This window comes from Octopus bimaculoides, chromosome 3, assembly GCF_046866305.1.
Source record: "Octopus bimaculoides isolate indiv1 chromosome 3, ASM4686630v1, whole genome shotgun sequence".
Classification (NCBI taxonomy): domain Eukaryota; kingdom Metazoa; phylum Mollusca; class Cephalopoda; order Octopoda; family Octopodidae; genus Octopus; species Octopus bimaculoides.
Window position 1 is genome coordinate 55347229 of NC_142930.1, and position 15975 is coordinate 55363203.

At 31.8% G+C, this 15975-nt stretch overlaps 1 protein-coding gene across 18 annotated transcripts in view; it reads right to left on the reverse strand.

The window, feature by feature from the left end:
* Positions 1–15364, reverse strand: part of LOC149136544 (uncharacterized) — a 151887-nt gene extending 136523 nt beyond the window's left edge. For 16 of the 18 annotated variants that reach the window (XM_089348993.1, XM_089349004.1, XM_089348999.1 and 13 more), the window contains exon 1: positions 15168–15364. Coding sequence is in view for 11 of the 18 variants with exons in the window: in XM_089349004.1 (XP_089205130.1) it covers positions 15168–15221 (54 nt within the window). In the remaining 7 variants the exon portion in view is untranslated. The remainder of the gene's footprint in view (positions 1–15167) is intronic. The other 2 variants (XM_089349002.1, XM_089348997.1) reach the window with 1 other exon arrangement.
* Positions 15365–15975: the final 611 nt, after the last annotated feature.

The window sequence follows — 15975 nt, forward strand, 5'->3', positions numbered from 1 at the left end:
AACTTCCCACATGTATTAGTGTCACACGCACGCGCACAAATGCACACACTCTCTCCACACGTATTAGTGTCACACACACACGCACACACACACACACTCAAACAAACGCAGACGCATGCAGATACACACACACACAATGTGTGTGTATCTTAACATTTATATAATAAAATATACTCAGTCATAGTTATGTGTATAAGTTCATAACATATTTACATATATAATTATACGCATTCATGTAGACAGGCGCACATATATACAATCATACATACATACATACATACATGCATACATGAATACATATATTTATATGCATGTATGTATGTATGTCTGTGTATATATATATGATATATATTATATATTATATTATATCATATTATATTATATTATATTATATTACATTATATTATATTATATTATAATTATATATATATATAAATATAAATATACATTCGATGCTCTCAAAAGCAAAACATGTTTGTTTACATATTTTGTTAATATATATATATATATATATATATATATATATATATATATATATTATACACAGTCGACGCTTCTAAAAAAATGCCTTTTTACATATTTTGTTGTATATATAATATAATATAGGATAAATTCTTTATAAGAATTTATCAAGTAGTCTGCGTGAAAAAACCTCATAATGAAAAAAATAATGAAAGAAATTTCGTAATGAAAAAAATTCATCATTTTTTCATAAATATAAATAATTTTATATAAAGGGCATTAACTGTGTAGTAATGCCTCACGCTTCGAGGGACTAAATAAGTAAAAAACTACCAAAAAATAAGCAACATATTTACTGAAAGCGAGGGAATGCAGCTTTGTATATATAAATATATATATAGGAAAATTTGTTGTTGAAAATCTACCTAAACTTGAAAAACATGTAATTGTTTAAAATAAATTTACTTACATATATACCAAACGAGTTTCAACAATTTTTTTTGTTTATCACTGGTGAAAATTTATAATTATGAATTAAGAAATATGTTTAAAAGCTTCAATGTTGACAAGTTTAAATGTTCGTAATAGTCAATAATATAAAAGTGTGCATCTACTTGTTTAAATGTACAAATGACCCTTTAAGAGAATCGACCAACCGGCAGGGCTGATGACCGTTCCCCACAGGGAAGCCAAGCAGACAGACCGACAAACTTGACCACCGGAAAAACAAGATGTCAGCAGCATTTTAACGAATCAAAATCAAATCCGTTCACGAAAAGAATTACAAATGCACCATTACAAGCGAAAGTTCCTCCATACGACAGAAAGAGAATCAGAGAAATTATAAACCAAATCCCTTTTTTACTATTTTCATTTCTTCCTTGTTTTTTCTCTCTTAAATCAGTGTGACTGAAACTTTGATGATATTTATTTCTTGTCGATCCCTACTAACACTAATGAACTTTGCACATTTAAACAAGTTGATGCACAGTTTTTATATTATTGACTGTAATGAACATTTAAACTTGTCAACATTGAAACGGTTAAACATATTTTTCTAATTCACAATTATAAATTTTTACCATTGATAAACAGAAAATATTGTCGAAACTAGTTTGGTATATATGTAAATAAATTTATTCTAAACAATTACAAGCTTTTCAAATTGAGTATTAAATATAGAGAATCGATTCTCTATATCTAATACTCAATATTTCATATATTCAATAAGACATTCAACACTTCATTTCATTTTACCATTTATATTATATTATATATTCCATATTCTATATCCCACATTAATTTTATAAGAATATAAATAAAACATAAAAAACAGAGTTGGAACTCTTTTAAATAATATATTTCTCTATACACGATCGTACAAAACCCTTTTTTGAATATATATTTTATCTTTATTTTTATCTTGTATATTTATTTTTATTCACGCACGCACACGCACACACACACACACGCACACGCATACACACACACACAGACACACACACACACACACACACACACATATAATATTTTAATTAATTAATTTATTTATAGTATTTTAGCTTCTTTGATATATATTATATTATTTATGTATCTTAGTCTGATTCTTTAGACTCTAAAATTACATAGTTTTTAACTTTCCATAAAATGCTTATGATACAGTTATTTTATTATGATATAAGTTATAATAAATTTTAATTTTCATTCATGAATTTATAAATAAAACTTTTAATCATGTATATATATCTCTATATTCTATTCCTTTTCTTTACGCCATATTTTCACGCGACTTCATTCTAATAAGCGCTAAGTTAATAGTATAACATTTAAAATTTTAGTTTGAACTAAAGCTTCGTTGAGGTAAGTATTGCATTTATTTCCATTAATATTGTTAAATGTTTTCTTTTATTTATTGGTAAAATAAGTATTTTTATATAAATTCACTTGATAATTATTGTTAGTTGATATCCTATTTAACGCTAAGTTAATAGTAGTTTAACATTTTAGTTTAAACCAAAACTTTGAGAAGAATATTGTTGCATTTATTTTCAATAATATTGTTTAATGTTTCTCTTTGATTTATTGGTAAAATAAGTATTTTTATATAAATTCATTTATTGTTAGTTAATATTCTAATAAACGATTAGTTAATCGTTTAAAATTTTATTTTAAACTAAAGATTCGATAAGATAAGTTTTGCATTTGTTTTCAATAATTTTGTTAAATGTTTTTCTTTTATTTATTGTTAAATAAATATTTTTATATAAATTCATTTATTATTTTTGTTAGTTTATATTCTAATAAACGTAAAGTTAATCATATAACTTTTATAATTTTAGTATTGCATTTATTTTCAATAATATTGTTAAATGTTTTTCTTTTATTTATTGGTAAAATAAGTATATTTACATAAATTCACTTCTTATTTATTGTTAGTTGATATCCTATTTAACGCTAAGTTAATAGTATAACGTTTAACATTTTAGTTAAAACCAAAACTTCGATAAGATTAGTGTTGCATTTATTTTCAATAATATTGTTTAATGTTTCTCTTTGATTTATTGGTAAAATAAGTATTTTTATATAAATTCATTTATTGTTAGTTAATATTCTAATAAACGATTAGTTAATCGTTTAAAATTTTATTTTAAACTAAAGATTCGATAAGATAAGTTTTGCATTTGTTTTCAATAATTTTGTTAAATGTTTTTCTTTTATTTATTGTTAAATAAATATTTTTATATAAATTCATTTATTATTTTTGTTAGTTTATATTCTAATAAACGTAAAGTTAATCATATAACTTTTATAATTTTAGTATTGCATTTATTTTCAATAATATTGTTAAATGTTTTTCTTTTATTTATTGGTAAAATAAGTATATTTATATAAATTCACTTCTTATTTATTGTTAGTTGATATCCTATTTAACGCTAAGTTAATAGTATAACGTTTAACATTTTAGTTAAAACCAAAACTTCGATAAGATTAGTGTTGCATTTATTTTCAATAATTTTGTTTAATATTTCTCTTGTATTTATTAGTAAAATAAGTATTTTTATATAAATTCATTTATTGTTAGTTAAAATTCTAATAAACGCTAAGTTAATAAGTATAACGTTTAAATTTTATTTTAAACTAAAGCTTCGATAAGATAAGCTTTGAATTTATTTTCAATAATATTGTTAAATATTTTTCTTTTATGTTTTGGTGAAATATATATTTTTATAAAAATTCATTTATTATTTTTGTTAGTTTATATTCTAATAAACATAAAGTTAATAATGTAACGTTTATAATTTTAATTTAACATAAAACTTCGAGTAGATAAGTATTGCATTTATTTTCAATAAAATTGTTAAACGTTTTCTTTTATGTATTGGTAAAATAAGTAGTTTTATAGAAATTCATTTGTTATAATATTGTTAGCTGATATTCTAATAAACGATAAGTTAATAGTATAACGTTTAAATTTTAGATTAAACTAAAGCTTTGGTAAGAATAATATCGTTAAATATTTTCCTTTTATTTATTGTTAAAATAAGTACTTTTACTTATTGATAAAATAAGTATTTTTTTTATAAATTCATTTGTTATTTATTGTTGGTTGATATATATACATTCATTTTATTATTGTTGTTGTATTTTGACCCGAAGATTAACTATATTTTTGAATAGAATTGATTTTCGATCAATTTATTTGAATCGATTTTATTTTATTTTATTTTATTTTCTATTTGAAAATTTGGTTATGATACACGTGTAGTCATTTTATTATTTTAATAATTATTACTCTGTATTTTATTATAGTTCTTTTTAGTGTATTTACTTATTAAATTTTTCTATATGTGACTGTGGATTTTCATGGATGAGTTCGGGATTTCTGGCTCCGCATAAGCAAAGCTTTGCCTCATCAGTGGAATATACTTAGAAAATAACATCCTACTTACATATACGAACGTATACATACATATATATTCACTATGTACACGACCAGTTCAAATTGCCCGCCTAAAAACTCCTCGTGCGATATGGTCAGAATATCAATTCAGTAAATATAATGACGAAATAGATATATAAATTTATATAAATAAGGATAAGATCGATATTTAATTACCGATTTTATCAAGTGGCCAGCATGGGAATAAAAACCATCAAAGGTAATAATTATTTAAAATTATAATTTAGGGTATCTAAGAGATACCACCACGCTGGAAATAGCAGTCAAAGCTTGACTCTAAAACCACAATAAATGGTCATATAGCACCGGGAGAGAAGACGAATTATCCAGTAATTTTTGCTAGGTTATTTTCGCTCTTCATCTTCTCTCCTAGTGCTATATGAACGTTTACTACAATGAAAGATGACGTAAACAAACGAAAGGAAGAATGAGAAAGTTTAGGGTAAGTGTTGTTTCCAAACTACATGATTCCGAGTTCACTCCTACTGCGTGGCACCTTGGGCAAGTGTCTTCTACTATAGCCTCGGGCCGATCAAAGCCTTGTGAGGGGAGTTGGTAGACGGAAACTGAAAGAAACCCGTCGTAGGGACCACCTGGACTCTCGCCTTCGCTATGAACAGTAATTAATCCTTTCTCTTTGCTATATTGCCCCACAGGGGCTCAACGACCCTCCTCTCTTCATCTGACACCTACTTCCTCTCTTCACTTCTACCCAGCTTCCCTCTTCATTGAACCCTCCCACCGATAGAAGAGACCGACAGAATAAGTTCTAGGCTTACAAAGAATAAGTCCTGGAGTCTATTTGTTCGACTAAAGGCGGTGCTCTAGCACGCCCGCAGTCAAATGACTGAAACAAGTAAAAGAATAAAAGAAAAATAATCGTATTAAGAATTTTAAAAAATTAACAACATTCAGTAACAATTTCATTATGGAAAGTGGCTTCGATTTTGTTCTATACTGAAAACTATTTCTTTTTGATGTAAATTAAAAAAAAATAATAGATAACACACAAAGTAGAAAACATAAAAATAAAGCTGTCAGTGCTGTTGTTTCTTTAGGTTGCACCTTCAGTACTACCATTGTCAATTTGGCTTTGGAAAAACATACAATCCCAACTTACAACTTTGAAAATAACTGAAGTTTTCACGATTACTGCGAATTTATCAATTGATATGATAACGTCAGTCTATATTGTAACCACGGGAGCGAGTGCAATATTTAATCCTATCTAAAGCATCAGATAATTAAAATTACAGATCACACATCGTTCCGATACTAGAACAAATTCTTTTTCGCCAACTTCAAAAGAGCCCACAAAGCAGATAGAGAAACCGGATACAAATTGCCGTTACGTCGAAATTTAACAACCAACCGGAAGACAGTAATACAATTTTCCACTAGACTTCTATCAACATATCAAACAAGAATTACTTCAACTTATTGCCTCCGTTAGAAGATTATGTCGAGCATGAAACTTGAAGTAACGAGAAATTAAGTTACTGGATTACAAATGAAAGAACGAACGAAATAACATTTGTGTGTGGGTGTGTGTGTATACGTGTATATATATATAGACACACACACACACACACACACACACACACACACACACACACACAAATGTTATTTCGTTCGTTCTTTCATTTGTAATCCAGTAACTTAATTTCTCGTTACTTCAAGTTTCATGCTCGACATAATATATGAGAGAGAGAGAGAGAGAGAGAGAGAGAGAGAGAGAGAGAGAAAGACTCAGCTACACATACACACATAAAGCCACAAACACAATATGTATATTTTCCTTTTAAACACACAAACACACGAACGCATATATATTTCGCTACGGTGCATTTATACAATATCTATGCACATATATTACATTACAAAGCACTTTTAGGAGGCAGAAGTATATCGTCTTCTATAATAATTGGCCACACCGACTAACCTAAAATAGATAAACTTAGTTAACCAGTCAATAACAAGATTTCGCTGTTGTCTTATTGTTTTATGTATAACTATTGGATAACCCACTGTCTTACGTAAATGTTTGTATGATCTGAAAGGATTTTTTAATTGATATTAACCAGACAGATACTGTTAGTAAATCTCCGTCTAATCACATTCAAGGTGGTGCTGAAAAGTTCCTTGCTTTAGATAAAAGAATATACAGTTGGATCAGTTAATTATGATTTTATTTAACATATTCCCCTCTCAGATTCAGTCACTTGTTGCAGCAGTTCTTCAGTTTTTCTATGCGCTGTAAAAGAACTCGGAAGGCTAGACTTCCAGCCAGGCCTTTCGTGACATCCTTTATGCCAGGAACTTTTCAGCGCCCCCTCGTATATATTTATAATTGTATGTGGATACCAGCAAGGATGCGTCTACATTGTATCTCGATCATCAGATGCCAAACCTACTTCAAATATTGGCTATATATATATATATATATATATATATATATATATATATATATATATATATATATATATATATATATATATATATATATATATATATATATATATATATATATATATATATATGTATAATCTCATGAAGGAGATCTCTGCATAATTGTTATTCCGCAATCTCTCCCAAACTGCTGTCGTATATGTATACATGTGTATACAAGCCAACGAGGACAAAATGTAGACAGAGATCACTACATATTAGATCGACCTGATTGAAATAGCAGCTACATGTCCCTGAAACTACAATCCATTGTTTTATTGACTGCCTTCTTCTTCAAGCCATATTTCACAGTATTATGTTTATATATGTGAAAGTGTATGTGTGTGCATGTATATATAATCATAATCACGCTGTTGGTGCTTTTTAAGTACATGCATATACACGCACACGCATGCACACATGAACACACTCACACTCATGCAAACATGAATATATGAGTATAAACTATATGTATATAGACCATCGACTTTCTTGCATCCTAGTTTCTAGGTCTGCACCTGATTATCTACTTTGTTTAATCAAAAAGAAAAAAAGAAAGAAAATCATGTCCCTGTATCTGAGTAGATTCCTAGAAGACTACTGCCATGTTATTCATAACATTTCCTTGCGAAACTAATGGCACTAGAGAGGTGTTGTTGCAAACTTTCTTCCAGTTGTTCAAGCATAATAATGTAAAAGTGCAAATAGTTAAACAAAATCGAATACCACGGACTACCTTCCTAATGTAGCACGCAACAGTTCCTCCTTTGAAATGTAACTGTCAAGAGCATTTGATAGTTACGATTAGATTTTATTCTGTTACACTTTATCCACCTTATCTTCTTTTATGCTGAGACACTGTACACTCCGCGATGATTTGTATTTTACAGAGAAAAGTCTTTAAGGGGCTTTCACGTGGTGATAGACGTAGCTTTAAATATTTTGCATCTCTGTATTCGTAAGAGGAGGGAGTGCATTTTGTTCTAAATGATAAACACGTGCGAGTCGTGACGGTTTGGTGGTGCTGAAAAAGTTATTAATAATAGTCATTAAGGTGCCCTGACATAATCATGCCTAATTAAAAGAGATGTCGGATAATCAGTTGCTGGAATACTAGTAGTGTACGACACTCACATCCCGATGGTATACGCACAGACATATACATGCATATATAGGCACTCGCACCTATAGCAACTTGTAAAGTCATACTTATGTATGCAAAATAACAATGTAGCTAAAGGAAAATTACCCACCCTGCATTCTAATTACAAATAGTGTTAACGTCTCACATATGTAATACAGTGAGTTGTAGAACCTGAATCAGATGAGTTTATTTCCAAAATAAGAAGATAAAAATCTCTGGTAAGGATAGCAACAAACAAGAGTGATAAATCCAATAAGATCACTTGCGTGAAACTTTTGACAATATGAACAGTAATACCTGATGTAGTTCGAGTAAGGACCAGCACACTGGTGGGTGAAAGTAATGACCACGCTTTGACCTGAATAGACTTCATAAATGGAGCATATTCTACTCAGATGACAAGGCTAAGAGTGATCAATACATATTTGTATTTGTTATGCAGACCGCACTTAACAACATGTCTATTTCTATATCTATATCGATCAGTATTAGTTTAGCCAAACCAGTAGATATGCTTCACCGACGATGTCTAATAAGATCAAGACCAATTGTCCTTGAGAATCAGACACACCTCATGTGGCATTGTTTATTGTATAGAATTTTCGATTAGCAGAAGTAATTGATATTTTTTAAAAGTGGTATATTAATGTGAAAAATGTATATCTGATAATCTATATATTGTAGAAAAACGGTCAATATATGAACTGTATGTGATAGAATAAATTATAAATTGAAGAATAATTCTGAAGTCACATTGGTAAAGTTTATTTCAACCACCAGAGTTCTGCGAGTATATTATATTATGTTTGTAAATATATATATATATATATATATATATATATATATATATATATATATATATATATATATATATATATATATGTATGTATATGTATGTGTGTGTGTGTGTGCGTGTGTGTGTGTATGTGTGTGTGTGTGTGTGCGTGTGTGTGTGTGTGTATGTGTGTATGTGTGTAACAACACATTGTAAAAAATTCAGCTGAGACATATCTCAATACAAAATTCTAAACTTGTAATTGTTTACTGAAAGTTCTTGTGAGTTCTATGAGCTAAACATATAAGAGACGAATGAAAAAAAAAAAAATGGAAATTTCAAAATTTGTTTCATTCTCGTCTTTGTAACCGGCGGTAGAAACTATATTTTTGATATTTTTCGAAATTTTCTCTTGGTATACATAAATAAATACCCACATACCCACATACATATCATTGCACATAAACAAATATTTACACACATACACGCGCGCACGCATATATGTATTTAGAAACTTTATAGTAATATGTATATATATTTGGATTTATATTATACTCTGCTCATTTAATATATATTATTACATACATACGCAAACACACACATATCCATTAAATATATGGATAAATATATTCTGGACCGCTGAAATCTAAAACTTGTTTTCATTCTCTATTTTCTCATTCCTTTCTGTTGAAGAGAAGTGGAGGCGCAATGGCCCAGTGGTTAGGGCAGCGGACTCGTGGTCATAGTATCGCGCTTTCGATTCCCAGGCTGGGCGTTGTGAGTGTTTATTGAGCGAAAACACCTAAAGCCCCACGAGGCTCCGGCAGGGGATGGTGGCGAACCCTGCTGTACTCTTTCACCACAACTTTCTCTCACTCTTACTTCCTGTTGCTGTTGTGCCTGTAATTCAAAGGGTCAGCCTTGTCACACTGTGTCACGCTGAATATCCCCGAGAACTACGTTAAGGGTACACGTGTCCGTGGAGTCCGCAGCCACTTGCACGTAAATTTCACGAGCAGGCTGTTCCGTTGATCGGATCAACTGGAATCCTCGACGTCGTAAGCGACGGAATGCCAACAACAACAATCTGTTGAAGAGAGTGGGCTCGAAACGTAAAAGACATTTTCATTTTCCCGTGCGTCAAACAAAAAACTTGCTTGTTGTTTATATACCTGTCTTCGGCATTTGTTTTTCAATAAATTTCAACTGTATAACTATATATATATGTGCATGTGCACACAGAGAAGCATAAATATATAAGTATATACATAAGCATATACGAGGTATTGCTGAAAAGTTCTTGGTTATGGATAAAAGAAAATACAGGAGGATGAGTTTATTATGATTTTATTCGACACATTCCCCTTTCAGATTCACACACTTATTGCATTGGTCGTTTTAGTTTTTCTAACCCTTGTAAAAGGATTCGAAAAGTTGGGCCCCTAATCAGGCTTTTCGCGATATCCTGAAAGCCGGGAAATTTTCAGCACCCTCTCGTATATCTAGGTGTGTATGTAAACATGCATTATATATATATATATATATCATGTCTTTTCAACTTGTTCTTTTGCATGTTTTCATTGGTCAACTATGAATGTTGTATATGAATGTTATCTATTTTTATTATCTGTCTGCTATTAATAAGGCCCTGAGGAGATGCAGTATCCCATATTTTATAATATGCATGAATCCATCTGGATATCGCATCGAAATGATCATAGGTGATTATCATAATAAAGTATTTTCAATGGATTAGTTTTGAGCTCTCATTTAAATCGATATATATATATATATATATATATATATATATATATATATATATATATATATATATATATATATATATATATATTATATATATATTGGCACTTCGACAGTTACGACGACGAATTTCCCAGTCGATCTGATGAAAGGAACAGCCTGCCAGTGTGACACAACGTGTTTAGGCCGGTCATTTGAAATAGAGATACTATGCATTTTTGCCAGCGGAGTGAACTGGCGCTACGTGAAAGTGTCTCGCTCAAGAATACATCAGGCTGCCGGGAATCGAATTCATGATCTACTTAGCCACACACACACACGCGCACACACACACACACACACACACATACACACACACACACACACACACACACGCACACACATATCTCCAATGCTCACGGGTGCTACAGACTACACTGTAATCATCCCAGGAATACGGACTGTGATCTTAAGAGACGTGATTTATGGAAACGCGCGTAGCGATGCATTGAAATATTTCTAAATGCCATCCAAGGAATATTGTCATTATTACTATATTTATCCTACATTATATCGTAATAGCTAGGCTGCTACTCCAAAAAAACTGGTTCACCACTCAGCATCATTAGACTGTGGCCGGCATAATGGAATAGGAGCTTTATTTGCATATTCAAAACGTTTCCCGAAAACAAATTTAATATATATATATATATATATATATATATATATGTTTATGTAGGTATATAAGCTTATATGTATATACATGCATGCAAACACCCACCCACCCACCCACCCACACACAATACACATATACGTATATATATAATATATACATAATACTTAGTATTCCACTGCATGTGATGCTTGATATAGTGATTATTTTTCTTTCGAGTGCATACATATCGGTATTGCAAATGCGCGCGCGCGTACATACATACGCAATCATACACACACTCACACACATATACACACATAAATGCATATTTTAAGTATGTTATAATATTGAATTTGAAGCCGTCACTGCATGTGAAAATTGATTAAATTTTTAATTTTAATTAATCTGCACACACAATGCCGGCTTAAAAAATAAGTGGGTTTGTTGTAGAGTATATTCTAGCATCCTATGGAGGCATAGCTAATGCGTCAGTAATTTGCAATGCGCGCGCACACAAACGCACATAGATTCACTTACATATACTCACACGTAAATGTATATAAAATATTGATGGCTTGGAGGTAATAATTATGATTATGAAAGAATGATGACTAATGAAGTCTGATTCCATTTTACAGGTTCCAATGTAAAAGCCAAAATTTTATTTCAAAACCAATTTGTTTTTTTAAATACGTATTTTTTTCATTGTAAAAGTTATATTTGAATGGAAGAGAAAATTCTATAAGCAATTAAAATGAATCTCAATGGATTCCAGTAGTTATTAATATTTAACTAAAGGGCATAACTGATTGCATATAACTTGAGACAACAATACAACAATCAAATTATTTCAGATAGTATTAATATGTTTAGAACGTTTTTTTTTCTCAGAATAAATAAACAAAATATTATACAGGCAATGCTTAATGGTATGAAATACATAACGCATAAGCTTGTGGATTACAGAACAAAAATACGTATGCGTGAGAGGTATACTTATCAAAATGGACAATAATGTCATTCACTGAGGAAATTGTTTGCATTTTAATATATCACTATTATAAAGATAATTGTAGACTACAAAACGAGACAACGCAGGGCTGATATAACCGTACAACAAAATAACATCTGCTTTCCAAGTGAATAGTTGAAACCAGTAATGTAACATTATTGAAATGTCATTAAATCGAGGATCACAAAAACATTTTCTGTTATTCGTTCGCGAGTCCATTTGTGAATACGTTGCATTTGATGAGAAATGAAATTGCTCTTCTCAGACTTTACCTATGTTCGAAAAAATATGTTGCTTGTGGGGGTAAGTTTCTAAGAAGATATTTCTAAGTGTTGAGTACCAAAGTGGAATATTTTCTGTTGCTGTCACAGTTTTTGAAGTTTGAAAATTATGTGAGAATGTTCAAATTTAGTATATTGATGTAAATTTTCCCGCTGACTCTGATGCTGTTATTCACTTGTCCCAGAAAGGTTTTACGAAAACGTTACAGCAGTTTAAAGTTTGATGATTTTTTATCCAATCAGGAATTTGGTATTTAGTGCGTAATAGCTGTCTATTACAACGCCAATGCAACCAATATATTACCAAGATGAAAGTTGTAGTTTTAATAAGCTTAAATGAACAAAGTCATGTGAAACGTTGGAACAGGCATATAAAATGGAAAAATTCTCAATGAAAATCTTTTTGGCAAAAAATTATAAAAACAAAAGAAAAAACTATGTTAAATTACAAAACGGCAGAAACTTTACGTTAAATTACGAAAAAAGACAAGCAAAGAAAAAACTGTACGTTATAGTCCTGTAGTTTGTTTGTGTAAACAATATATTTTTTGCCGCGAAAATTTAAAGCGGAAGTTTGAGATACACTCTAGGGGTTTCTCCTCAAACAAATTACAATTTTCGTATCTCCTGCACCATATAAACTCGTACAAATAATACGAGTGAACCATAAAACACACCGTCCTATGTTCCCACAGCGTCGTTTTGTCGCTCGTTTTACTCTGGCTCATGTACTTTCTCCTTGTTGCGTGTGGGTACAACATTTGGAGGTTGGGTACAACGCTGTGGTTCACTGTTCTATGCCGAAACTTATAACCATGAATTTCAGGAATGTGAGAGTAAATTCTGTCCTGAAGATCAACATGCTCTCACAAATGCTAGCGAAGACGAAGTGAAACAGTTTTACCAAGAGCTAGCTAACAGATCCACTTACACTGTAGTGATGGGAGATCTCAGCGTAAAGGTTGAAAAAGGACGATAGGGAAAGAGATATATTGGAAAAATTGACAAAAATACCATACTTCGTATCGGAAGAGAAAATCAAAAGAGAACGTTTGCTTACAATGATAAAGGAAAGAAGACTTTACATTGGAAACAGCCTTTTCAGGCAGCACTCTGGAACGAGATGGATCTGGATAATTCCCAATGCTCATACGAAAATGAAATTGACTTTATTCTAGTCGACAAACGGTGTATACTGCAGTACTTCTCAGCGATTGCACCGTTCAACACAGGTTGATCGATTGCTACAGGCGAAGATCGTGATCAACGAAATCATAGAGAAGAAGCTTCTCCACAACAACATTCAAAAGATCGGAAAAGATGATGGGTAGACGAGTTAGTTACACGATTTGGGTCCAGATCGAAAAGAATGGCACAATCAAGAAAGAATTTGAAGCGAATTGTGACCAACGATGTATATCAATATCTGATAGTTTGGTCAATATTTTGATACAGTGATGTGCATGTGTGTGTACATGTGTGTAGGTTATATGTGTATGTTGTTGTTGTTGGCACTCCGTCGAGGGTTCCAGTTGATCCGATCAACGGAACAGCCTGCTCGTGAAATTAACGTGCAAGTGGCTGAGCACTCCACAGACACGTGTACCCTTAACGCAGTTCTCGGGAATATTCAGCGTGACACAGTGTGACAAGGCTGACCCTTTGGATTACAGGCACAACAGAAACAGGAAGTAAGAGTGAGAGGAAGTTGTGATGAAAGAGTACAGCAGGGTTCGTCACCATCCCCTGCCGGAGCCTCGTGGAGCTTTAGGTGTTTTCGCTCAATAAACACTCACAACGCCCGGTCTGGGAATCGAAACCGCGATCCTATCACCGCGAGTCCGCTGCCCTAACCACTGGGCCATTGCGCCTCCACTATATGTGTACAGGCAAATACGTATATACACAGGTGCATGTCAAACGCACACAAGCACACACACACACACGCACACACACACGCACACACACACGCACACACACACACACACACGCGCGCTCATGCATTGTTTTTAAAATGTTATAAATTTATTAAGATAAAAACATTACTTTAAAATATTTCTTAACGCAATTTCATGAGGAAAGTCATTAGAGTGACTTCCCACGCATCAAGTTTAAGGCGTTGGGAATATTCATGCAAGATCCAGAAATGAAATGAAATACGTGAGCTTGAAGCAGCCGTTTTTCACTCGTGACGTTGGCAAGGTCAGTTTAAAAAAGAACATAAAGATAGGCGTTTTCTCCATTAGTTTCAAATACCATTTCCAAAATATATTCAAATAGTTAATATATCAAAGGAAAACCAGCAGAATGGTTGGAAATGTGTAACTCAGGTTACTTAAATTACAAGCATTCAAATTATGTAATTTATTGCTTCCGGTGAATCAGCACACACACACACACACACACACACACACACACACACACACACACACACACACACACATGTATATATATTGAAATTTTAAGTTGAAATTTTAAATTCGATTACTTTACGCAATGATTTACTTTTTATAATAACGAATGACGTCAACTCCTCGTTTTCAGGTTTCTATGAAATTTCAACCATACACCTAATCTGAAGTATGTATTTCCCAAGACAAATTGACATTGTTTTCTTTATGTCATTATAACAAATAGCATCACAGCGATAGGAAAAGTGTCACAGAATAGTTTTGAGATTGTGGCTTACCGTGATTGGAAAGTTTGAGAGAGAAAGTTGTGTCCCGGTGGTCTCATGCTGCATTTGTAATTTAGTTCCACTTAATATAGTCTCAGTGACAATAGATGGAATGCAACGGATAAATAAGAAACCCAATCGATGAGAACGTCTACTTCTGGAGATTTCACAACTTGTGCTGAATTTCTCAAATGTTTCATATATATAGCTTTGTGACGTCACTTTTATTGTCATTTGTAAACAAAACTATTCGCATGATATTTGAGACACGGACACACACACGCACGCATACAGACGCACGCATACAGACGCATGCATACACACACATATACACGCACACACATACATACACACGCACGCACACACACACACACAGACACACACACACGCACTCAGAATCAAACATATATAGTTCCACAGAAACAATTACGCATTCAGACACATTAATCATGTGCACATATTCACAATATATATATATAGACATATACGTGTAGAGACATACATACAGTTGTGAGTAGTGTAATAAATGCATGAATGTGTGCGTGCGTGTGTGAATGTACTGTTTTTGTTTGTATGTGTGTGCATGTGCATAACTGCATTTTTGTGTATGTGTACGTATCTGTGTAACTCGTAAGTGCTAGTGCCAATATGTTGTGGTTTTTGTAATGTATGTATGTATGTATGTATGTATGTATGTATGTATGTATGTGTGTATTTATGTTCAGTATAATAAAAACAATTTTACATCAATCTGATGTGCTACTCTGTATTTTGCAGAGTAAAATTTATTATTCTTATATAGGGGCATTGACAATGACTT